The sequence below is a fragment of the Babesia bigemina genome, assembly GCF_000981445.1.
Source record: "Babesia bigemina genome assembly Bbig001, chromosome : III".
Taxonomy (NCBI): Eukaryota; Apicomplexa; class Aconoidasida; order Piroplasmida; family Babesiidae; genus Babesia; species Babesia bigemina.
The window spans coordinates 14099-41908 of NC_027218.1; the positions used below are offsets into that span (position 1 = coordinate 14099).

The window sequence follows — 27810 nt, forward strand, 5'->3', positions numbered from 1 at the left end:
GTGTAATAGTTAACTAAAGTGCTGACCAAGGTGCTGCCCAAAGTGTTGACCAAAGTGCTGACCAAGATGCTGCCCAAAGTGGTGACCAAGGTGGTGACCAATGCCATGACCAAGGTGCTGACCAAGGTGCTGACCAACGTGTTGACCAAGGTGGTGACCAATGCCATGACCAAAGTGGTGACCAAAGTGTTGACCAAGTTGATGGTCACGGCAGCGATGACAGGGTTACGGCAGCGATGACATGGTCACGGCAGCGATGACATGGTGAGCTAAGTGGTATTTATCATCCACTCTACATCGCTCCCTAACCCACTCTACATCGCTCCCTAACCCACTCTACATCGCCCCTAATCCACTCTACATCGCCCCTTAACCGACTCTACATCGCTCCTTTATCCACTCTACATCGCTCCTTTATCCACTCCACATCGCCCCTTACCCACTCCACATCGCCTCTTAACCCACCCTACATCGCCCCTTTAACCACTCTACATCGCTCCTTAACCCACTCCACATCGCCCCTTTAACCACTCTACATCGCCCCTTTATCCACTCTACATCGCTCCTCTATCCACTCCACATCGCCCCTTTATCCACTCCACATCGCCCCTTATCCACTCTACATCGCTCCCTAACCCACTCTACATCGCTCCTCTATCCACTCCGCATCGCCCTTTACCCACTCTACATCGCTCCCTAACCCACTCTGCATCGCTCCTTTATCCACTCTACATCGCCCCTTTACCCACCCTTCATCGCTCCCTTATCCACTCCACATCGCCCCTTTATCCACTCTACATCGCTCCCTAATCCACTCTACATCGCTCCCTTACCCACTCTACATCGCCCCTTTATCCACTCTACATCGCTCCCTAACCCACTCTACATCGCCCCTTTATCCACTCTACATCGCCCCTTTACCCACTCTACATCGCCCCTTAACCCACTCTACATCGCTCCTCTATCCACTCTACATCGCTCCCTAACCCACTCCACATCGCTCCTCTATCCACCCTACATCGCTCCCTTACCCACTCTACATCGCCCCTTTACCCACTCTACATCGCTCCCTAACCCACTCTACGTCGCTCCCTAATCCACTCTTCATCGCTCCTTTACCCACTCAACATCGCTCCCTAACCCACTCTACATCGCTCCCTGACCCACTCTACATCGCTCCCTAACCCACTCTACATCGCCCCTTTATCCACTCTACATCGCCCCTTTACCCACTCTACATCGCCCCTTTACCCACTCTACATCGCCCCTTTATCCACTCTACATCGCCCCTTAACCCACTCCACATCGCTCCCTAATCCACTCTACATCGCTCCCTTACCCACTCTACATCGCCCCTTAACCCACTCTACATCGCCCCTCTATCCACTCCACATCGCTCCTTTACCCACTCTACATTCTTCGAATTACCTCGCCTTAATACCGCTATGACCTCTATTAACCATTACAATAACTTGTGCCTTGTCACCCTTCACTTCCCCTCTTCCACCTCTTGCCACTGCCCTGACCATGTGTCGCCTAGGGAGCTTGACAAGAAATTTGACTAAATTTTGAACCTTAAAATTACCTCAAATAATAACCCTACTAACATCCTTAATAACCTCTGCACTGGCCTCGAAAAGTTTCTCGGCTTCAACTCTGAGTCCAAAGGCTACACTGGCCAGGGGATTGTGTACTCTGACTTGGATAGGCTGTGTGATGCGGTGATGGGATTTTTGAGTGGTGTTCTCAGTAACATCAAAGGCCATTTAGGGCAGCATAAAGGTACTTTAAATGATGCAATTTACACTCTTAACACCAATAAACACGCCGGTAAAAAAGGTTTTAATGCTGCGATTGAAAGTGTGGTCGCAGGGGTGCGGGGGTATAATGGTAATGTAAAAACATCCAATGATCTTGTTAAAACGGCAATAAAAAAACTTCAAAGGGACATGAAAAATTATAAAAAAGAAGAGTTACAAACTAAATTGCCAAATAACATTAATCCAAAAAGGCCTACGGCTTCCACCCAAGAGAGTGTGGAGAAGGCAATGTCCTTGGTGGAGGATTGTCGAAAATTTGCAAAAGACTTTATTACTGCTGTTGACATTAAAACCAATAAAAGTGAGACAATAAACGCGATAAAAGACTTAAATCCTAAATTACGGGATACAATTGAGAACGTGCGTAAGAATTTGCAGCATGAGAGTAAGCGTCTTAAAGAGTTGTCGAGTAAAGAGAGTGAGAAGTTGAAGGCGACGGAGGAGAAGATAAAAAAAGCACTTGGAGATCTCAAATGCAACGTGAACAATAGAATAGATGTCCAGGTAAACGAGCTGGTAAATCATTTGAGGAAATTGGTGAAGGAAAACATTTTGCCTAAATTGCAGGAGGTTGATACGAATTTGTTCAAGTATGTTGAGACGTTGCAGGAGTGGATTACGGAGGCGGATGGTATTCTAAAAATAGCGTTAGAGAAGGTTAAGAAGATATTGCAAGAGGTGAATTGGGATGATCAGACAAAATTTCCTAGACAAATCGTTCAGGCATCTGACCTTATGAACATCCTGTTGCAGGGTAACGCAGAGGAGTTGCAAAAATGGAGAGACGCGGCCGGGAGCGTTGTGAGCGCGGCGAAGGAGAAGTGTAAGACAATTGGTGGGATGGTTGAGACTGGAACTGCAGGTAGTGACAAAATCCACGGGTTGGCTAAAGATATGCATGATAAGGCAGAGAAGCTCAGGAAGGCGGCGCAGCACATTAAGGATAATATTGGTACGTGGGTTAGAACAGCGCTTACGCAGGTGAAGGATATGGATGAGGCGCTTAAAGGGGATTTGTATAAGGTGAAGGAGGCGGTGGATGGGCAGGTGACGGAGATTAAAACGGCGATTGGGAAGTTGTATGATAAATTTGATGCATACGGTAGAGGTCTGCAAAATAAAGAAGAAGATAAGAAGAAGGTTGAAGAGGTTATCAAACATTTCAAAATACAAGTTGCAGGTATTAGGGGTAACGCAAAAGGTTTTCGAGGAAGCGCCGACGGTCTTGCGGCGATTAGAAAGTATGTGTGGGAGAAGTATGCAGAGAAGTTTGCCGGGTCTAAGTTTGAAGATGAAATTGTCAAGGGTTGGATTGCAGATATTTGGGATAATAACGGCATGGTTAAGAAGTGGATCAAGGGGTATGTTGAGGGAAATAAACACCGGAGGATCACAGGAAGCGTCACATATTTTAAGGCGGAACACATAGATAATCAAAATAATATAATACAGAAGAATCATACACAAAAAATTGCAGGTATAATTATGGCAAATCTGAAAGACAGAATAAGTCAAGCTACTTCAAACATTACGGCTGGAGAAGAACAAACAAGTAAAATGAATCTGGAATATGTTAGAGATATGTGCACTAGTTTTGCGCAGCGCATCGGTGAGAAGATTATGGAAAGTAAATTTGGTAGCTTTGCATCCACAATAGCCACTGAAGTTGACACTACAGTTAGAAATGAAGAGGTTACATCCAATGACGTTGATAGAGTATGTTTAACAAACGCCGTTCATGCCATTCTAGCAGCTCTATATGCCAAAGCTAAGCAAGCTGGTGACCAACTCCATAAACTGCTTGCAGAGTGCAACCTTGGATATATCGATAGTGCTTATAACAAAGCAACAGATTTCGTAGAAAAACTGGATAAAGCGCTTAATGATACTGACGGCACCAACCACGCCGCCGCCGTCGACACCGCGATCGACGGGGTGACTAGCAAGCTGGAGGAGCAGTTGCTTAAGGATGCTGAGAAGCTGGCAAGTCATGTAAAACTTCCCACTGACGATCCCAAATTCCAGGGTTACAGAGGTTTCGTCGCCCAGACAGAAGAAGCACTTCAATCCCTCAAGAACGGCCTGAAAGGCACCCGCGATGAAGGCCACCTCCCCGCGGCGATCGGTGAGATAAAGACAAATGTGACGAGTAAGCTGACTGAGAAAGGTCTTGAAGCGGAAATTAATGACAGAAACACCTTCACAACCCCCTTCGACCAAATCACCACCAAACTCAAAACCATCGCCGGGTTGGTTGAAAAAGGCAAAGGAACAGAGGCAACAGTCCCTGTCGGTGACGCTGACGGTATAAAGAACAAGTTGGACGCTCTCACCACTGGCCTTGCAAATGGACCTTTAAGTACTGCAAACGGTTTACAACAGATTCAAGAGAGCCTCAAGGATCTGCTTACACATACCGTGCCACTTGTCACTCTCAATCTCAACGAACTGTGCAATGCAGTTATCGATGCCGCCGGGCATGGACGCTATCAGGATGGCCTTAACACCAAACTAAGTGAGCTTAAAGAAATGTACTTTAAGCAGTACAAGGATGGCGTCACGAATGCGGAGAAAAGCATTAACAAAATAAAGGACAATCTTAATAAGCTGAGAGGCCCTGTCACCGATGCCCTCGTAGCTGCTAAGAATTTCGTCGAACAAGACGCCGCCGACGCCGAGGAACACTACACGAAGGAACTCAAAAAGTTCATCAACCAGGACGTAGAGGACGCCATTTCATCTCTCACCTCCCACGCCCGTCAGCAGTACGTCGACTCCATAAAGCTCCTGCTCCAGGCCTTCGCTGAAAAAGCGCAAGAGGAACTATCACCATTGCCAAAACTCATCGACACCGACTTGACAATAGGCTTTAAAGGCTTCATGAAAGCTGTCGAGGGTGAAGTTACAGAAGGTGAAACTACTGGAGCAAATATTAAGAAGCTTAGCAGTCTGGCAACCGACCCCGTTGATTCGGCGGATAAGAAAACAGCATTCCAAAATCTGTCCAAGAATTTCAAGGAGTTCTACATTAATGTTCACCTATATGTTAAAAAAGAAGCAGTAAGACTGAACGAAGAGGAAAACGACAAAAAGCATCCCGCTGTCAAGGATGTCTATGACTACCATGGACAGCTCATTGCAATTTACGACGCATTTAATGAGCTGATGGCACACATTCATAGAACACATAGATATGACCACATCCTGCCAGGTATGCTTGATAAAGTAGACGCTGCGCTCAGCAGCCTCAAACCTGACGGCTTTGCCAAGCCGAGCAGCCCGGTCATCGACGGTCTCATTGCGGGGCTCACTCACTTCATCGGTGAAATGCGTAGGGTTTACATCTCAGCATATGATAGTGTAACGTTTGGCGGTGAGCTGGTGAGAAATTTGCAGAGTGAAAAATCTGAGTTAACAAAGGAAGGCCGAAACGTCGCCAAAGCGTTCCTGACTTTACTGGCGACACTGTTCCACGACCTCGACCGGTTGAGAGGCGAATGTAGAAGTTTGAGTAAACAGAAAATCAACCAATCCACTGACCTCGGAAGAACTATGAGAGGTCTTGGTTACAGCGTTTCTGTCGATAAGCAGGACGGTGAATTGCAGAATAAGGAGACAGTGCTCGGTGAGAACGTATATAAAAGAATATTGTGGCCGATAAAGGAGGCAGATGAAAATGAGCATCTTGAGAGATGTGAATCGAGAGATCACGACAGAAATGATAAGTTCCACCTCTTAGACGTTCTTAACTGTATCTGCAGTCACGTGGAAGAGTACAATCAGGTCAGCCACTGTGCAACCTTCGCAGCTAAGAGGCAGCCATGTAGTGTGTTTGAAATGCTTATATGGTTTGCTGGACTGCCGTACAACAACGCATATGCTGAGTTGAAGTCCGACGGTTTCACTGACCTCCTGGATAACCCTGCCAAACCGCTCACCGATGATGACGACATCATCGTATACGACATGGATTCGTTCTACATCGATGCGTGTCCCAGAAAGTTCACATATAGGAATATCAGAACCGTGCTACACCACATCTGTACCAAATCCTACGACATCCTATGTGCTATCGGAGGCCACGGCGACGCCGGCACCATTTATGGCATTGACTTCTGCAACAACTCCTTCAGTATGAAATACCCCCAAAGCGGCGCCGATTGTCTGCAGATGTTCTTAGATGTTCTTCGTAGAATCTTACCGCCGCTTAGGTACTTATTCAAGCGATGCGGTGTAAAGGCAGACCAATTCGGGTGGAGTGACTGCCTATACGGTAGGGATATAGCCACAGGCAAATCGCAATGTACCGAGCATTCTAGCGATGAACCAAAGTGCCAACCTACGTCTCCGCTAATGAGCTACTTAAATGACTGCCTGCCAGGGCATTTACCACATCAGGTAAGCGCTATTGGCTGCAAGGCTGAATGTAAAACATGCCCTACCTCCAAACCAGGAATGCCGTGCTTGACACCGCTTGGCTTTAGAGGATTTTCGGGATCGACGCGTAAAGGTTGGGATTTGTATGAAACCCTAAGTTATTTCTTCGGCACCAATCTAATTTCATCGCTGCTATGCGTCGTTACGAAACCGCCGTCTACGTTGCCTGAACACTTCGGTTTTGCTTTGTCACTTGTTAATAAGTGGCATGAATCTGGTACTCATCTTATTAAGGACGCATTCCATTCGTCCACTCTCAGCAGATCCATTGGCCTGTATGATCAGACTGCCACACTGACGGACGCACTTCGTAATGCGTATGGTAGCACTCAGAATGGTCATCCAAATCGTGAAGTCAAACGTGCTGACTTGTCAAGTTTGTCAACGTCGACAGCAAGTGCGGAGCAAACTGCGTACACCGCTCCATACCTTCATTCACTATGCCACGATGCCTACTACTACGTAGCCAAGAAACACGTGAATGCGTACCTTTCCTGGGCTCTGTATCTACCGTGGGATCTCCACAAATATCTTGAAAATTTACATGACGCATTGAAAAATATTTTCTGCCGTGATTGGGGATGCAGCACGTGCCTCCGTGCTGACAAATGTAAACGAGGCGAACACGGTATTATTGAAGGGGCTTGCAAATGCTCCTCCGTCGTCAGCTGCAAAGGCATTTTGCCTACGCTGTATAAATACGGCTTCGTTTTTGAAGACGCCAAGAGTTTGACCGCATCCGAGAAAACATGTTTCGCATTTATACAGCAAGTCCAAAACGTCATTAGATCAGCATACTTCACGGAGTTATTTGACAGGTGCGACGAATTCATATTCACAATCAGAGCCCCATTCCTGTGGATGACCGTCGCCCTTTGGTCACTATCACTCTTCTACCTCCTTTGTGTCATGGTTGGCAGGCTGGATGTGCTCCACATACGCTCACACCTGAGGATACCGTCATCGCACAAGATAACAGCGCAATCATTGTTGGCTGCAGCGCAAGTCGGAAGGCTTGCCAAGATATCGTACCTGCAACCGTAATTGTATTCACGTTTATAATTCACATCAACTCACTTAAATACTCACCTACTCACCTAACCGACAAACGTAGTATAATGTCTCGAATTACTCAAGGGGTAACCTGTGAACTAAATAGCACCTAGATTAGATGATGACTGAACGACAAAGCAACGTGTTAACCTAGCACCCAGGCTAAGTGCTAAGCTAGCAAACAGGCTAGGTAGTAAGCAAGCAACCAGGCAACGTGGTAAGCTAGCAACCAGGCAAAGTGCTAAGCTGGCACCTAGGCAAAGTGCTAAGCTGGCACCTAGGCAAAGTGCTAAGCTAGCACACAGGCAAAGTGGTGACCTAGCACCCAGGCAAAGTGTTAACCTAGCAACCAGGCTAAGTGCTAAGCTGGCAACCAGGCAACGTGTTAACCTAGCACACAGGCAAAGTGCTAACCTAGGAACCAGGCAAAGTGCTAACCTAGCACCCAGGCAAAGTGGTAAGCAAGCAACCAGGCAAAGTGCTAACCTAGCACCCAGGCAAAGTGCTAAGCAAGCATCCAGGCAAGGTGCTGAGCTAGCACACAGGCTAAGTGTTGACCTAGCACATAAGCTAAGTGCTAAGCTAGCACACAGGCAGAGTGATAAGCTGGCAACCAGGCAAAGTGCTAAGCTGGCACGCAGGCAAAGTGCTTAGCTAGCAACCAAACAAAGTGCTAAGCTGGCATCCAGGCAAAGTGCTAAGCAAGCAACCAGGCAAAGTGCTAAGCAAGCACACAAGCTAAGTGCTAAGGTAGCAACAAGGCAAAGTGCTAAGCTGGCACCCAGGCAAAGTGTTAAGCAAGCATCCAGGCAAAGTGGTAAGCTGGCAACCAGGCTAAGTGGTAAGCTAGCACTCAGGCAAAGTGCTGAGCTAGTAACCAGGTTAAGTGCTAAGCTGGCACCCAGGCAACGTGCTAGGCTAGCACCCAGGCAAAGTGCTAAGCTAGCAACCAGGCAAAGTGCTAAGCTGGCAACCAGGCAACGTGTTGACCAATGCCATGACCAAAGTGCTAAGCTAGCACTCAGGCAAAGTGGTGACCTAGCACCCAGGCAAAGTGGTAAGCTGGCACCCAGGCAAAGTGCTAACCTAGCACTCAGGCAAAGTGCTAAGCTGGCGGATGAACCGTAATTTGGTAGGTGTTGTGGCGTTGAGTTGTGCGTTGACTGTGAGAGGTGTACGCGTTACCCATTGAGTGAGTGTCACGTGAGGCTGGGTGATTGGTCGCTAACGTAGGCGGCCGTGAGGGCCGCGGCGGGTGACGTAAGCCGTGTGTTGCGAGTCGCTGGCAGGGTGGCGTAATCCGCGTTGGCCTAGTTAAGTAGCATTTATAGGCGGCAATGTAGCGATCGTTAATATAACATTTAGGCACGTAGCCGACACACTCCGCCAGTATGGCGCCGATACCGCGGCTCGTAGCACGGTGCTGCTGCACTGAGGGAGTTGAGCGCACGGGGTTCGCTGCAATTTTGATGGCGTTGCCGATAGTGAATAATTTAGAGTGAGAGTTGGTGCTGATCACATGCGTGGCGTCAGGGCAGCTGTGGTATCCCGGGCAGCGTGGGTGTCGGTGGCCTGGGCTGGGGGGACACAGGGGTGAGTGCGTTGGTGAGGGGACTGGGAGCGGCAGTGGTACGTGTTGCAGGTGGTGAGTGCGTTGCTAGGTGATTGATAGTTTGCAGGCTGAGGGGACTGGGAGCGGCAGTGGTAGTGTTGCAGTTGGTGAGTGCTGCTTGAGTGATTGATAGGTTCGCAGGTTGAGGGGACTGGGCGGGGACGATGAGTCGGTGTAAGTGTGGTATCGATTGTACGTCGCGTGATTGTAGGTGCTGTCGCGTGTCTTGTACAAAATGTCGTGGGTGTATTTTTGTATGTGCGCCGTTCTACTATGAGCGGCAAAGTACAGATCGATGCCATCCTGAAGGATGTAAAAAGTGTGACAAAAGCAGATGTATGTGTTATTGTCGTAGAACTGCGCGCGATGAAGTCGTCGTGAACCAGTTTTACGCCTCTCAACGCCTCGCCTCTCCTTCTTCCCATGCCGGCCAATCCCTTGCTTCCTCCGGTTCTTCCTCATCCAGTGCAGAGCCACACTCCGGTCAACAACGTCACACCAATCCCTCTACTCCCACCAATCCCGCCCCTTACATCATCGTCCCCGTCGCCCTCATCATCCTCGTCGTCTGCGCCATGGTCTACTTCCGCATCCGGCCGTTCCACAGGGTGCGGTATCTACTGCGCAGCTAATGACAACAACCTAACTGGCAACGGAAATCTAATGTGCTAGACAGTAGTGATCTAGTTGATGGCAAGTCACATGAGCAGTGAAGTGACCATCCCCTCCTCCCTCCTCCACCATCGCCGCCGTCATCGTTGCCCTCATCGTCGTCATCATCCTGCTCGACCTGTGCATCTTCCGCTTTCCGGTGGGCCGCAACATCCGCGATTTCCTCGTACGCAAGATACCCTTCTGCATCGCGTTTTACAGCTGATCTCAGTAATTTGTCAGCGCAAACATCGTAATAAAATCCCACTGATCACCTAACTGGCAACTACACCTAATGTGCTAGACAGTAATGATTGCATTGATGATCAATCACCTGACCAACGTGCTGACCAATGCCATGACCAACGTGGTGACCTAAGTGTTGACCAAGGTGCTGACCAATGTGTTGACCAAGGTGCTGACCAATGTGCTAACCAACGTGCTGACCAAGGTGGTGACCAAAGTGGTGACCAAGTTGATGGTCACGGCAGCGACGACATGGTTACGGCAGCGATGACATGGTCACGGCAGCGATGACATGGTTACGGCAGCGATGTCATGGTTACGGCAGCGATGTCATGGTTACGGCAGCGATGACAGTGGTGACCAAGCAGATGACCTATGTGATGATTATCATCCACTCTACATCGCTCCTTTATCCACTCCACATCGCCTCTTTACCCACTCTACACCGCCCCTTTATCCACCTTACATCGCTCCTTAACCAACTCTACATCGCTCCCTAACCCACTCTACATCGCCCCTTATCCACTCCACATCGCCCCTTTACCCACTCTACATCGCTCCCTAACCCACTCCACATCGCTCCCTAACTCACTCTACATCGCCCCTTTATCCACTCTACATCGCCCCTTTACCCACTCTACATCGCCCCTTATCCACTCTACATCGCTCCCTAACCCACTCTACATCGCCCCTTTACCCACTCTACATCGCCCCTTATCCACTCTACATCGCTCCCTAACCCACTCTACATCGCCCCTTTAGCCACTCTACATCGCTCCTTTATCCACTCTACATCGCTCCTTTATCCACTCTACATCGCTCCTTATCCACTCTACATCGCTCCCTAATCCACTCTACATCGCTCCCTAACCCACTCCACATCGCTCCCTAATCCACTCTACATCGCCCCTTTACCCACTCTACATCCTTCAAATCACTTCGCCATAATACCGCTATGACCTCTATAAATCATTCTAATAACTTGTGCCTTGTCACCCTTCTCTTCCTTCCTTCCACTTCCTGCCACTGCCCTGACCATGTGCCGCCTAGGGAGCTTGACAAGAAATTTGGCAAAATTTTGAACCCTAAAAATACCTCAAATAACAACCCTACTAACATCCTTACTAACCTCTGCACTGGCCTCGAAACATTCCTCGGCTTTAACTCTGCTACCAAAGGCTACGACGGCAACGGTATTGTGTACTCTGACCTAGATAGGCTGTGTGACGGGGTGATGGGATTTTTGCTTAAAATAATTAGTGCAGTAAATGACGATGAAAACTTACAAAAATACAATGATAATTTGCCTGACATACTTGAAAAAAATTCAACAAGCAAAATATAATAGAAAAACGCATTTTGATAAGAATATTCGCCTGGTCGCTCAAGGCATAACGGCTTGGGTGAGGCTGGTGGAAAGGAAACATGAAACTGTTACGAGACCTTTAAACCAACTAAGAGCAAGAATTAATGGGCACATGTTCGTTAATCTGCATGATAAACCAATCACTGACCAGTTGTCCAATTGGCAGGGATTCGCCGGTGACTACCTTGGTGATGTACAAAATACAGAGAAAGCTTTGAATAACATTGATGACTATCTTGGAACAATGATATCGCCTAAAATTGAAGCTATAAGACAGTTTGTATTGAATTTTTGGATGTCAGTTAGTAATGATGGCGTGGCAACTTCTGTTAAGTCACTTCACAATAAGTTCCACCATCAGCGTATTGAGGTGAGTACGCATATTTCAACCCAAATACAGGAGGTCCAGAAAGCTTTAAATGAGAATTTCGTTAATATTCAAGGTCGAATTACGCGTCTGAGACAGGAAAATGAAAAACATATTCAGATAATTAGGGAGGCTGTTGCAGAGGCTAAGAAATTGGCGGACGCTCTGGTTGTCGAGAGGGGTATTTATGATGAGATTTATAAGACAAAAATTGCGGACAAATTCACTGCAATTAGAGACAACATTAAGAAGTTTGCTGAAGATAACAATCCTAAATCGCAGCTGTGGACTCACTTCGAGACAGTTCAGAATAAGGTCCGCGAACTGGAGTCTGAATTGCAAGGAGATCTGCACAGATTGCATGGGGACGTTGAAGGCCTATACGATCTAGTTGATGAAAGCATTGGAAATAGTCTAACTAAAAATCCATTGCAAGAGCTCGAAGAGGCGATGGCAAATCTGAGTAGTGGGATTATTGAGCCAATTACACAGACGTCACAGAGTGTAAAGGATCAGTATGATACAGAATTAAAGAACACATTTGATAATCTTAAGCATGGCTTCACATCATTCAAAAAGGTCATTTATGGTGAAAAAGGAAATTACGCAAATCCCGACCCAGATTCATTTGGTAAACATATCACCGATTTGACCGCCGCAATCTGCGGCAGTGCCCGTGGCGTAGAAGATGGGCTTGATGGCCTTGTTAGCGCCTTCAAGGACCACGCCAAAAAGCAAATAAAAATAGCTACCAAGACTGCGATAAGAACTGCACTTGAGCAATTCAAGATGGACGACGATGGTACTAATATCAAGGTCGCGGATATGATGATGACGTTTGAGATATGTAGAAAAGAACTTGACGGAGCAGTCACAAAAGTACAACGCGAACTGACGTTGTTGAAAAATGTACCTGCTTTTGTCTCAGAGATGAGCGGAAAAGCCGACGCCGAAATGGAGATTTTGAGAGCTGAGATTAAGAGCATCAAACAGGCAATTTACGCCATTGACAAACCGATAAAAGATGCGGAAGAAGCTTTTAAATTCGCCTGTCTATCGCTCGAAGGGTCTCTCAATAGCGCTAAAAGCGCTTCAGATGTCATCCTACCGTTGCTTACAAACGGCCTACAACAAAGGGTCAGTCATGCATTGGATGACCTCGAAAATGCCGTCCAAAAAAAATACAACGCGCAAAAGAAAGCTGAGCTACATGCTCTACAGACGTCTTTGTCAGATCAGATTACCAGTATTGGCAGTATTATTGACACCGACATGGACACTGGTCTGAAAGGTATGATGGGCAAGTTGAAAGACACCTTTGACGAACATCCCCTAAGCAGTGACAACACCAAATTAAACCCATACGCAACAAAAACAAGAACCTTTTATGACAAGTTTCTGACGTCCCTCCAATCCCAGCCCGACCTCTCCCCCGACCGTCTCACCCCCCTCACCCAGGCCCTCTACGCCCTCCTGTCCACAATGAACACCCAACGCCACTTCGACGCCACCGTCTCCCGCAAGCTCGCCGACCTCCAAACGCAGCTCGACACCCTCGCCCCCTCTGGTTTCGCCGAGGCCTCCCCGCTGCTCAACGTCGTCAAGCGCGGCGTCCAGGCGTTCCACGGGGAGCTCGCGAAGCAGTACGTCAGCAGGTACTCGGGGCAAAATTATGCTGGTCAGTTGGTGAAGGAGAAAACATCGCCTGATACTAAAGCACCTAAATTGCTTGCAAATCCTGCTGACAACACCGAAATAACCGAGTACGGGAGGAAGTGCGCGAAGGTGTTCCTCACCTCCCTGGCGACGCTGAGTAATGACTTTAAGCATCTGAGTGATTCTTGTAAAGAATCGCGATTTAATCAAATACACACGTCGTACAATAAATATAATAATAAGCTTGGCGATTTATTCAGTAGTTGCGGGTACCAGGTTTCTATGTACCGTGATTCGCATGAGGGCGAGTTGCGGAATAAGCCAGACTTTACGGGCACAGATATTCATGCGATCATCCACAAAAAAATTTTCAACGTTTCCTCAATTGACCTTTTGAAACAGTGGATGACTAAAAAGAACAAAGCAAGCAGCGTAGCTTCTATTGATGCAGATAACATGAGTCTCCTCGACATACTTCAGTTCCTCTATGACTGCCTTGAAAACTACTACTGCGTTTCCCACCTGCGCCACATCGAGAGGCCTAAATCGCCGTCGTCTGTTTACCAAATGCTTTGTTGGTTGACTGGACTTCCGCACAATCGCGTGTTTCCAACTGTATCAGTCAGCGACATTGGTGACCTGTTTGAGAAGCCGGATGAGGCATCCGGTGACAGCAACCCAGACGGCCCACTTGTTCTACAGACAGATCCTGACACTTTGCCAGCTTACCCAGAAAAGATCGCAGCCTCAACGCTGACATCCATTATTCATAAGGTTTGTGTCGACGCTGAAGACGTGCTGATTGGAATACTCGGCCATGGCCACGCGGACGGCATTTATGCCGTCGACTTCAACACAAACCCCGACGGTTTCGCCTATCCAACCGCCCCCGGTGCTTGCTTCGATATGCTGTGCGACGTGCTGAATCGGCTTTACCTGCAACTTTTCTTCCTATACGGGCAGTGCAGCAACGAGGAGCCCTCAGTCAGTTGGCGTGACTGTTGGTACGGAAACCAAGTAGGCGGGTCAGCATGGAACTGCAATGCTATGCAATGTCCTAACCAAAAGGGCAACCAAATACACAAGCAAAGGTGTAACCAAAAGTGTGACCAAACAGCTCAGTGCGGTATAAAATCGCCGCTTCAGTCCTTTTTAGAGGATGGTCTCCCCGGCTTTTTACCACACTCCTTCACTAAGCCCGGTTGTAAGCTGACATGTACGCTCTCCAACCATAGAGGTATCCCTTGTAGAACGCCAATGGGCTTCAACGACATCAGTGTCACTGCTTCTCACAGGCAGAGGGGAGAGTATCTCAAGAAAGCTCTTGAGGGCTTTTGTGGTAGTGATTCCGCTCCACTAACTAAGCTTTGCGCTCAGCTGACGTGCCTTTTGCAGAAACCTCCGCAGACGCTGGGAGACATCTTTGCGTTTTACTATGGTTACCTCGGAGGATGGGCAGCTGATTTCTATGGAAACTTCGGAAAATCGAATCCGCATACACAAGCCGCATTTGGGGAAGCGGTCAACGATGCGTACTTCGGAGAACAATATGATGATCTCAATCCGATCACGTTGGTTAGCAGCAGTAAGCACAGCGCGGAACATTCGAAAGGTAATTTATGCAGCGTCGCAAATTGCGAGTCTGGCTCAGTTGCGCCATGTGGTCTCTATGTCAAGTCTATGACACAGGACATTACTAAGTATTACTCTGCCGAACACAGAGCTAATCACCTGTCGTGGATCGTCTACATCACCGAGACATTCTGCGATCTGCTTAAGAAATTATATGACGACTGCTGCAAGAAATGTGGACCCGGTGGTAGTAAATGCCACGTTAAAAGTTGCGTTGGACAATGTACGGTTAAATACACTGATTCAACAGGGAAGCCTGCTACTCCATCTGAGAATGCCCATCATACAACAAACTGCAAATCAATCGTCACGTGCCGTGACACTCACCCTACCCTGTACAGATACGGTTTTACCTTCGGACATCCATGGGGACTTAATGGCTCTGGTAATAATGAAGGGGCTAAAAGGACGTGCAGAGATTTCTGCGAAGCGTTGAAGAAGATGCTTGGTGAAGAATCCGTCCTTATTGAACTACGTCACAAAATCGATAAATTCCTCTGGGATATCAGAGAGAAATTCTCATTCACTGTCTTGGCCCTCTGGCTCCTCTCCCTCTTCTACCTCCTCCACATCATGGTCATCCGCCTAGACCTGCTTCACATCAAATCGCATTTACACTCACCATCATCACACCGTATCGCTGCTCAATCACTACTCGCCGCAGCACGTGTTAACAAACTGGGGAAAATGTTTTATCTGCAACCATAATCGTACTCACGTGTTCACTATCTACACTCACCTAGCATCACCTACTCACCTAACTTTTGAATTGTTGTTTAATCTGTTGTATCACTCACTAATCGCTGTATGTGATTGTGTAGTACAAAGTTAATGTGTTGGCTAAGGTGCTGACCAACGTGTTGACCAAGGTGCTGACCAATGCCATGACCAAGTTAGTGGTTACGGCAGCGATGACATGGTTACGGCAGCGATGACATGGTTACGGCAGCGATGACATGGTCACGGCAGCGATGACATGGACACGGCAGCGATGACATGGCTACGTCAGCGATGACATGGTCACGGCAGCGATGACATGGTCACGGCAGCGATGACATGGTTACGGCAGCGATGACATGGTCACGGCAGCGATGACATGGTCACGGCAGCGATGACATGGCTACGTCAGCGATGACATGGTCACGGCAGCGATGACATGGTCACGGCAGCGATGACATGGTTACGGCAGCGATGACATGGTCACGGCAGCGATGACATGGACACGGCAGCGATGACATGGCTACGTCAGCGATGACATGGTCACGGCAGCGATGACATGGTTACGGCAGCGATGACATGGTCACGGCAGCGATGACATGGTCACGGCAGCGATGACATGGTCACGGCAGCGATGTCATGGTCACGGCAGCGGTGACATGGTCACGGCAGCGATGACATGGTCACGGCAGCGATGACATGGTCACGGCAGCGATGACATGGCTACGTCAGCGATGACATGGTCACGGCAGCGATGACATGGTCACGGCAGCGATGACATGGTTACGGCAGCGATGACAGTTGATGGTCACGGCAGCGATGATATGGTCACGGCAGCGATGACTTGGTCACGGCGGCGACGACAGTTGTGACCAAGCAGATGATATGAGTGGTGATTATTATCCACTCTACATCGCTCCTTTATCCACTCCACATCGCCCCTTAACCCACTCTACATCGCCCCTTTATCCACTCTACATCGCCCCTTTACCCACTCTACATCGCCCCTTTACCCACTCTACATCGCCCCTTTACCCACTCTACATCGCCCCTTAACCCACTCCACATCGCCCCTTTACCCACTCCACATCGCCCCTTTATCCACTCTACATCGCCCCTTATCCACTCTACATCGCTGCCTAATCCACTCCACATCGCCCCTTAACCCACTCTACATCGCCCCTTAACCCACTCTACATCGCCCCTTTACCCACTCTACATCGCTCCCTAACCCACTCTACATCGCCCCTTTACCCACTCTACATCGCTCCTTAATCCACTCTACATCGCCCCTTATCCACTCTACATCGCTCCTTAACCCACTCCACATCGCTCCTTTATCCACTCTACATCGCCCCTTAACCCACTCTACATCGCTCCTTAACCCACTCTACATCGCTCCTTAACCCACTCTACATCGCTCCTTAACCCACTCTACATCGCCCCTTTACCCACTCTACATCGCTCCCTTATCCACTCTACATCGCCCCTTAACCCACTCTACATCGCTCCCTAATCCACTCTACATCGCTCCTTTATCCACTCTACATCGCTCCCTAACCCACTCTACATCGCCCCTTAACCCACTCTACATCGCTCCCTTATCCACTCTACATCGCCCCTCTATCCACTCTACATCGCCCCTTAACCCACTCCACATCGCTCCCTAATCCACTCTACATCCCTCCCTTATCCACTATACATCGCCCCTTAACTCACTCTACATCGCCCCTTTATCCACTCTACATCGCTCCCTTATCCACTATACATCGCCCCTTAACTCACTCTACATCGCCCCTTTATCCACTCTACATCGCTCCTTTATCCACTCCACATCGCCCCTTTACCCACTCCACATCGCCCCTTTATCCACCCTACATCGCCCCTTAGTCCACTCTACATCGCCCCTTAACCCACTCCACATCGCCCCTTTACCCACTCTACATCGCTCCCTAACCCACTCTACATCGCCCCTTTATCCACTCTACATCGCTCCCTAACCCACTCTACATCGCTCCTTTATCCACTCTACATCGCTCCCTAACCCACTCTACATCGCCCCTTAACCCACTCCACATCGCTCCTCTATCCACTCTACATCTCTCCCTAACCCACTCTACATCGCTCCCTAACCCACTCTACATCGCCCCTTCATCCACTCTACATCGCCCCTTATCCACCTTACATCGCCCCTTTATCCACTCTACATCGCTCCTAACCCACTCTACATCGCTCCCTTAACCCACTCTACATCGCCCCTTAACCCACTCTACATCGCCCCTTTACCCACTCTACATCGCCCCTTTATCCACTCTACATCGCCCCTTTATCCACTCTACATCGCCCCTTTATCCACTCTACATCGCCCCTTTATCCACTCTACATCGCTCCCTAACCCACTCCACATCGCCCCTTAACCACTCTACATCGCTCCCTAATCCACTCTACATCGCTCCCTTATCCACTCTACATCGCCCCTTTATCCACTCTACATCGCTCCCTAACCCACTCTACATCGCCCCTTAACCCACTCCACATCGCTCCCTAACCCACTCTACATCGCCCCTTTACCCACTCTACGTCGCTCCCTAACCCACTCTACATCGCCCCTTTATCCACTCTACATCGCCCCTTTATCCACTCCACATCGCTCCTTTATCCACTCTACATCGCCCCTTTATCCACTCCACATCGCTCCTTTATCCACTCCACATCGCTCCCTAACCCACTCTACATCGCTCCCTAATCTCCTCTACATCGCCCCTTAACCCACTCTACATCGCTCCCTAATCCACTCCACATCGCTCCTTTACCCACTCTTCATCGCTCCCTAACCCACTCTACATCGCCCCTTAACCCACTCCACATCGCCCCTTTATCCACTCTACATCGCCCCTTAACGCACTCTACATCGCTCCCTAACCCACTCTACATCGCTCTCTAACCCACTCTACATCGCCCCTTAACCCACTCTACATCGCCCCTTAACCCACTCTACATCGCTCCCTAACCCACCTTACATCGCTCTTTAACCCACTCTACATCGCTCCTTTACCCACTCTACATCGCTCCTTATCCACTCTACATCGCCCCTTAACCCACTCTACATCGCTCCTTAACCCACTCTACATCTCTCCCTAACCCACTCTACATCGCTCCCTTACCCACTCTACATCGCTCCCTTACCCACTCTACATCGCCCCTTTACCCACTCTACATCGCCCCTTTACCCACTCTACATCGCCCCTTTATCCACTCTACATGGCCCCTTAACCCACTCTACATCGCCCCTTAACCCACTCTACATCGCCCCTTAACCCACTCTACATCGCCCCTTTACCCACTCTACATCGCCCCTTTATCCACTCTACATCGCCCCTTTATCCACTCTACATCGCCCCTTTATCCACTCTACATCGCCCCTTTATCCACTCTACATCGCTCCCTAACCCACTCCACATCGCCCCTTAACCACTCTACATCGCTCCCTAATCCACTCTACATCGCTCCCTTATCCACTCTACATCGCCCCTTTATCCACTCTACATCGCTCCCTAACCCACTCTACATCGCCCCTTAACCACTCTACATCGCTCCCTAATCCACTCTACATCGCCCCTTTATCCACCTTACATCGCCCCTTTATCCACTCTACATCGCCCCTTTATCCACTCTACATCGCCCCTTTATCCACTCTACATCGCCCCTTTATCCACTCTACATCGCCCCTTTACCCACTCTACATCGCTCCCTAACCCTCTCCACATCGCTCCCTAACGCACTCTACATCGCTCCCTAACCCACTCCACATCGCTCCCTAACCCACTCTACATCGCCCCTTTACCCACTCTACGTCGCTCCCTAACCCACTCTACATCGCCCCTTTATCCACTCTACATCGCCCCTTTATCCACTCCACATCGCTCCTTTATCCACTCCACATCGCCCCTTTACCCACTCTACGTCGCTCCCTAACCCACTCTACATCGCCCCTTTATCCACTCTACATCGCCCCTTTATCCACTCCACATCGCTCCTTTATCCACTCCACATCGCTCCCTAACCCACTCTACATCGCTCCCTAACCCACTCTACATCGCTCCTTGTTCACTCTACATCGCTCCTTTACCCACTCTACATCGCTCCCTTATCCACTCTACATCGCCCCTTAATCCACTCTACATCGCTCCTTAACCCACTCTACATCGCTCCTTTATCCACTCTACACCGCCCCTTTATCCACTCTACATCGCCCCTTTACCCACTCTACATCGCTCCCTAATCCACTCTACATCGCTCCCTAATCCACTCTACATCGCTCCTTAACCCACTCTACATCGCCCCTTAATCCACTCTACATCGCTCCCTAATCCACTATACATCGCTCCCTAACCCACTCTACATCGCCCCTTTATCCACTCTACATCGCCCCTTTACCCACTCTACATCGCTCCCTAACCCACTCTACATCGCTCCTTAACCCACTCTACATCGCTCCTTAACCCACTCCACATCGCCCCTTTATCCACTCTACATCGCTCCCTAACCCACTCTACATCGCCCCTTTAACCCACTCTACATCGCTCCCTAACCCACTTCACATCGCTCCCTTACCCACTCTACATCGCTCCTCTATCCACCTTACATCGCTCCTCTATCCACCTTACATCGCCCCTTTCTCCACTCTACATCGCCCCTTTACCCACTCCACATCGCCCCTAATCCACTCTACATCGCTCCCTAACCCACTCTACATCGCTCCCTAACCCACTCTACATCGCTCCCTAACCCACTCCACATCGCCCCTAATCCACTCTACATCGCTCCCTAACCCACTCTACATCGCTCCCTAACCCACTCCACATCGCTCCCTAACCCACTCTACATCGCTCCCTTATCCACTCCACATCGCTCCCTAACCCACTCTACATCGCTCCCTAACCCACTCTACATCGCTCCCTAACCCACTCTACATCGCTCCCTTACCCACTCTACATCGCTCCCTAACCCACTCCACATCGCTCCTTATCCACTCCACATCGCCCCTTTACCCACTCTACATCGCTCCCTAACCCACTCTACATCCCTCGAATTACCTCGCCATAATACCGCTATGACCTCTATAAACCATTACAATAACTTGTGCCTTGTCACCTTTCGACCCCTCTTCCACCTCTTGCCACTGCCCTGACCATGTGCCGCCTAGGGAGCTTTACAAGAAATTTGGTAAAATTTTGAACCCTAAAAATACCTCTAATAACAACCCTACTAACATCCTTGATAATCTTTGCACCGGCCTTCAGACTTTCCTCGGCTTCAACCCTGACTCTAAAGGCTACGACGGCAGTGGGATTGTGTACTCTGACCTGGACAGGCTGTGTGACGGGGTGATGGGATTTTTGAGTGGTGTGCTTGGTGCGGTGAAAGATGATGAAGCGGTTAAAACTTATGATATTCATCCACAAAACAATTTTACTAAGGCCATAGAAACAATTAAAAAAAATATGTACAAAACTGGCGGATTGTCTGAGGCCGTTACGGCTGTGAGCACGGCGCTGGGGGCGTGGGATAGGGAGGTGACTAGTAGAACAAATAGCGTGAAAATACTTTCTAAATCATTAACACAACATTATATTAATATATTAGTTAATTCACTTCATGAACTAAATATATGTAGCGCTAGTGATGTAGCCTCTAAGTTGCAGGTCTGCTTCAAAGAGGCAGAGAAGCTTAATAACGCATTCAGAGATGCCGAGATACAGTGTATGTCGCTCGATAATGGGCTTCAAGAGATGATCAAGGGGAACATGAATTCCATGAAAGTACGGGTAAAAGAGTTTGTTGGTGCCGCAAACAATACGGAATTGAAGGCGACGGTTGAATTCACCAAGACGAGATCGGAAGAATTGAAACAAGCGGTGAACAGTTATGTAAAGCAACGCGTTAGTTCGATGCGAAGTAATATCGAAAGTGAATTCAATAAGAAAATTCATCAGCCTATGTTGGACGTTGTCGATAGGTTGAAAGGGCTTAATAGTCAATTGGACACGTGGATTCAGAAGGCCGAGGCAGTTGTGACGAAAGCGATTAATCAGTGTACGAATATTGTTAAGGTGCTGAAATGTGAAGAAGAGCTAGACCGTAATAGGACCAAAAGGCAGGCCGTTGAGACTGCAGCAACAAATCTAAAAGAGAAGGCCGATGCCCTCCGAATAGCAGTCATTAGTGCACAAGGGGAGTTGAGGAGTCGTGTTAAAACTGCGCTGAAGCAAGTTCTTATTTTGGATAGGGCGGTTAAAATGGAATTGAATGAACTGAAAAACAGGATTCAGATGGGGATTGGGAAATATGTTAAGAGTATCATAAGAGATATCGAAGTTACAGTGAATAATATTACAGGTACTAAAGGTACAGATGGTGGTCTAAAAAAGGTTGTGGAACAAGTGACCTCGTGGGCGTCGGATTTCAAGACGACAGAAGGGTTTGAGGGGAAAGTGAAAGACTGGATTCTACATATTCTGAGCGACAATGATTTTGTAAGCGAGAAGGTTACGGCATATGGCAAGAAATTAAAGCAACTTAGGCAGGGGAAGTTCACGAGTTTGGGATATATGGATGCTCAGGGAGACGCAGAGAACTCGCAGTATCATCAGGAAATTGCTGAATTCATAAAGAATAAACTGAAAACAGACATAGGTGCGGGCAGTCAAATGGTCCAAGGATCACTAGAACATGACGGCCAAGGCACGGAGCAAATTGAAAAATATCTTCATGCAGTTGGTCTCGGTTGCTCACAATTTGCCGATGCGATTGAGGCGACGATTATGACTAAGGAACGTACCATAGACACACCATTATCTACAGGAATTTATAATTTTGCGGGCGAGATAGCCAAGGATCTGGAGAGTGAGTTACAGGTTATGAATAACTCTAACCAATCGCTGCTGCAATCTGCTGTTCATCGTATACTCCACGAACTTCTGGCAGTAGCCAAACAGACTGCCTACGATTTAGGATGGCTCACTAGCAAAGGTGATAAGCAGGGTAACATCCAGAATGTTGCAGCTGCGTTGAGCATCGCCAAACGGGTTGAGACAGATCTTAACAGCGCTCTCAATGCAGTCGTCGATGTCTCGTCTGCTACGTTTGCATCCGGAGAGCCCTACAAAGCATCTGATAATATTGACCGAAGAGTTTCCGGGATACTGGACGGGCATTTGCCGAATGGATCAGGCGGTCAAGTAAAAATTGATTCTGTGAAGTTTTCGTATTACGAAAGACAAATCAAACAAGCCACCATCACGCAAGCCAACGATGGTGAACCAGACCCATTAGATGGCGAATTCCCACAGGTGATCAAGGCTATTAGAGATAACGTGAACGGAGATCATCATTTGCAAAGGGTTGTGAACAGTCAGGCACCTTCTACCGTTATGAATGATGGTAAATTTTATAACAACACGTTCGTCTTATTACTTCAACAGGTTAACGACACTATGCAGGCTTTCTGTGATGCCGTCAAAGATTTGGTTGAAAAAAATGACAAAACCAATACGGGTCCAAATGTTGATGAAAACAGAGGCGTGCAGAGATTGCTGGAAGATTTACAAATAATGCTTAATAAAGGTGCTGATGGCAACAGATTGTATGAGCTTCCGAGGCACCTCAGGGATATCCACGAGGAAATTAAAACTACCATCATTGGCACACCAGGCAGTCACGCTTCATCTCCCCAAACTCTAGAGCACATCCTGGATGCAGCCGCGTCTTTCTATCACAAACTCAACACAGAAACCGAACAGACCATAAGTGAAATAAAAACCGTCGTTACGGACGAAACTGATGCCGCCACTGAGGCCATTCAGAACAAGGCAAGATCGTCCTACCACAAGAAAATCAGTAAAATGCTGAAATATATGAAATCCTCCTTTGAAACGCAAATTGAAAATATTGAGAAAATTATTGACAAAAATCTGATGAGCGGCGTCAAAGGGCTGCTTAGGAATACAAAACGCTATTTCGACACCAATACCGAGCAACTTATCTCTCAAAATATCTCATCCCTCTCCATTAATGTCAACGTGTTTATTGCCAGACTCATGTCTTACGTCGTAGAGCAAACTAAAGGCCACGACATTTCCAACCAGGTCAAATCGCTCTCCCTTGTCTGCCAAAATATGCTCAACGAACTCCACAATTCACAGCATTTTGATTACAAATTTGGTACAAATATTAATAATATAAATGACCGCATTGATTCCCTAACTCCCTCCACCCTCGACCCCCAAGCGCTGCCGGACGCAGGACGGCCCGTGCTCAGGGCGCTGCGGGAAGGGATGCTGGGATTCGTGGGAGAGTTGGGGAAGGTGTATGTGAACAAATATGATGGAGGGGAGGGGATTAAAAAGTGGGTTAAACAAGAGGGTGGAAAGGATGTTTTGACGCCTGAAGGAAAAAATGGCGCTAAGGTGTTTTTGACCTTGTTGGAGATGGTGAATGAGGACCTCGGGCATTTGAAAAATGAATGTGAAAGAGATTGGGGAAAATTTAAAATATACGAACAGGATAACGAAAGCACAAATCCACTCGGTTCGTTCCTTAAACGATGTGGGTTCAAAGTCGCTGAACGTGACACTTCCAAAGATGGCGAGTTGAGGTTACCATTAAGTGGATTCAGCGGTGACCATATTACCAAATTGGAGCTTTTCACGTCCATTCCTCACACTAATGCCAGCAAGTTCCTTGTAAATCTCGACAGCCTTATCACTCACCTCAACCAGTATAACCAAGTCGGCCACCTTAGGCATGTCAAGTCGCCTAGGAACCCGTGCAGTATTTTCGAAATGCTCGTATGGTCATATGGGCTGCAGCACAACGGTGTCTATGATGAATTGGTGAAATATTGTCATAAGTACGATACATCATATGATAAGAAACCAGATGCAGAATTCAAGAAGCGGTTGACAGACACTGTGGATTACAGCCTACGTGCTCTGAGCGATTATTCACGTAATATACTCACAACCATACTCGGTACTGGTGACGAATACACAACGTACGCCGTTGACTACTCCGATAATTCCCTCAATCTGAAATATCCTGCATCAGGTGAGGACTGCCTACATACGCTGCTGGACATCCTCCGTAGACTCCTGCCCACATTGCGATTTCTGAATAACCAATGCAAGCTCAAAACCAAAGACAACGGTTGGTACGAATGCGAATATGGTATGTACACCGCTCCAGCCAAATGGCCGTGTACCGCCCACTCAAGCGACAAGGCAACGAGTCAACCAAACACGCAACCAAAGTGCCAACCAACGTGCAAAGTAAACAGCCAAGCAAATTGCCAACCAACTTCCCCTCTTCAGTCTTACTTAAATGACTGTCTACCTGGTCACCTACCTCATCGATTGATTGATGTCGGCTGTAAGTCGGAATGTAAAACGTGCTCTCCAAGTACCAGCGGCATGCCGTGTGTGACTCCCCTTGGCTTCAAGGCGTTTTCATGTAGCACGCGCCGTGGTGAAGACATATGTGCTGTGTTAAGCAAATTCTTTAACGTTGCGAAGCTTTCGCCTTTATTCTGCCTGGCGCCCAAACCACCATCTACGCTGCCAGAGCACATGGAATTTGCATTAGCGTTAGTCAAGGATTGGGATTCCGATGCAACGCACCCTCTTAAAAATAGTATTCATTCCACAATACGAGGCGCATCTATTGAACTATGTGGAAAGCCGGAAGTGCTGACCACTGCGCTAACAAATGCGTACGGTTCATATTATGGCAGCCATGACACCTGTGATGATCAGCACATTTCTAGTCTCACAAGGTGGGATGCGTGTCCTGCACAGAATAAACGTTGTGCTCCATACCTTCAATCCTTATGCTACGATTACTATAGCTATCTTGTCAAGAAGCACTGCAATCTATACTTGTCATGGGCTGTATACCTACCATGGGATTTCTGGACTCAACTGAACAATATGTGCAACGCGTTCAGCAATATCTCATGTCAAGATTGGGGATGCAGAGAGTGTCTGCGTGCCGACAAATGTAAGCGTGGAGAGCATGGGCTCAGCGTGAAAAAGGATGACGAATCCGAAGAGCCAAATTGTCGATGCCCTTCGATTATCAGCTGCAAAAGCGTTTCACCTATGTTGTACTCTTATGGATTAACCTTTGGTCACCCTACCAAAATTCTTACCAACAAAAAATGTAACGACTTTTACAATCAGTTGCACAGTGTCTTAAATTCAAAATATTTTATTGACCTACTGACAAAATGTGATGAATACCTGCGCGATATTAGATGGCCATTTATGCTCACCGTCCTGACCCTCTGGCTCCTCTCTTTCCTCTACCTCATCCACATCATGGTCATCCGCCTAGATCTCCTCCATATCAAATCGCATCTACATAGTCCCTCGAGTCATAGGATTGCTGCTCAATCACTACTTGCTGCTGGACGCGTTAACAAGCTTAACAGGGTGTTTTATCTGCAACCATAATCGTACTCACGTGTTTACTATCTACACTCACCTAGCATCACCTACTCACCTAACTTATGAATTGTTGTCTAATGTTTTGTATCACTCATTAATCGTTGTATGTGATTGTGTAGTAGTTAACTAATGTGCTGACCAATGTGCTGACCAAAGTGCTGACCAAGGTGTTGACCAAAGTGTTGACCAATGTGTTGACCAATGTGTTGACCAATGTGCTGACCAGAGTGGTGACTACTGCCATGACCAAAGTGGTGACCAAGGTGCTGACCAAAGTACTGACCGACGTGCTGACCAATGCTATGACCAATGCCATGACCAAGGTGTTGACCAAGGTGCTGACCAAAGTGGTGACCAATGTGCTGCCCAAAGTGTTGACCAACGTGTTGACCAATGTGCTGACCAACGTGATGACCAAAGTGTTGACCAATGTGCTGACCAATGTGCTGACCAATGCGCTGACCAATGTGCTGACCAACGTGATGACCAAAGTGTTGACCAATGTGCTGACCAATGTGCTGACCAAAGTGGTGAGCAAGTTGGTGGTTACGGCAGCGATGACTGGTCACGGCAGCGATGACATGATTGAGGCAGCGATGACATGGTAACGGCAGCGATGAAATGGTCACGGCAGCGATGACATGGTTACGGCAGCGATGACAGTGGTGACCAACCACCTGACTAAAGGGGTGATTATTACCCACTCTACATCGCCCCTTAACCCACCTTACATCGCCCCTTAACCCACCTTACATCGCTCCTTTACCCACTCTACATCGCCCCTTATCCACTCTACATCGCTCCCTAACCCACTCTACATCGCTCCCTAACCCACTCTACATCGCCCCTTACCCACTCCACATCGCCCCTTTACCCACTCCACATCGCCCCTTATCCACTCTACATCGCCCCTTAACCCACCCTACATCGCCCCTTTATCCACCCTGCATCGCCCCTTAACCCACTCTACATCGCTCCTTTACCCACTCTACATCGCTCCTTTATCCACTCTACATCGCTCCTTTACCCACTCTACATCGCTCCTTTATCCACTCTACATCGCTCCCTAACCCACTCTACATCGCTCCTCTACCCACTCCGCATCGCTCCTTTACCCACTCCACATCGCCCCTTAACCACTCCACATCGCTCCCTTATCCACTCTACATCGCCCCTTATCCACTCTACATCGCTCCTTTACCCACTCCACATCGCCCCTTTACCCACTCCACATCGCTGCCTAACCCACTCTACATCGCCCCTTTATCCACCCTACATCACTCCTTTCAACACTCTACATCGCTCCCTAACTCACTCCACATCGCCCCTTTACCCACTCTACATCGCCCCTTTATCCACTCTACATCGCTCCCTAACCCACTCCACATCGCCCCTTAATCCACTGTACATCGCCCCTTAACCCACTCCACATCGCCCCTTAACCCACTCTACATCGCTCCTTTATCCACTCTACATCGCCCCTTTATCCACTCTACATCGCCCCTTATCCACTCTACATCGCCCCTTTATCCACTCTACATCGCTCCCTAATCCACTCTACATCGCCCCTTTACCCACTCTACATCGCCCCTTAATCCACTCTACATCGCTCCCTTATCCACTCTACATCGCCCCTTTACCCACTCTACATCGCTCCCTTATCCACTCTACATCGCCCCTTTACCCACTCTACATCGCCCCTTAACCCACTCTACATCGCCCCTTTATCCACTCTACATCGCCCCTTT

General features: G+C 48.3%; 3 protein-coding genes across 3 annotated transcripts; all 3 read left to right on the forward strand.

The window, feature by feature from the left end:
* Positions 1 to 1724: 1724 nt before the first annotated feature.
* Positions 1725 to 7301, forward strand: BBBOND_0300030 (hypothetical protein; the record flags this gene model as incomplete). Its single annotated transcript, XM_012912830.1, has 1 exon — positions 1725 to 7301. One exon carries the CDS (start codon positions 1725 to 1727, stop codon positions 7299 to 7301), a length of 5577 nt encoding a protein of 1858 aa, XP_012768284.1.
* Positions 7302 to 11087: 3786 nt separating this feature from the next.
* On the forward strand, positions 11088 to 15548 carry BBBOND_0300040 (hypothetical protein; the record flags this gene model as incomplete). The annotated part of the gene is made up of 1 exon (XM_012912831.1): positions 11088 to 15548. One exon carries the CDS (start codon positions 11088 to 11090, stop codon positions 15546 to 15548), a length of 4461 nt encoding a protein of 1486 aa, XP_012768285.1.
* A 5399-nt stretch (positions 15549 to 20947) lies between these two features.
* BBBOND_0300050 (hypothetical protein) lies at positions 20948 to 26068 on the forward strand (the record flags this gene model as incomplete). The annotated part of the gene is made up of 1 exon (XM_012912832.1): positions 20948 to 26068. One exon carries the CDS (start codon positions 20948 to 20950, stop codon positions 26066 to 26068), a length of 5121 nt encoding a protein of 1706 aa, XP_012768286.1.
* Between the last annotated feature and the right edge of the window lie 1742 nt (positions 26069 to 27810).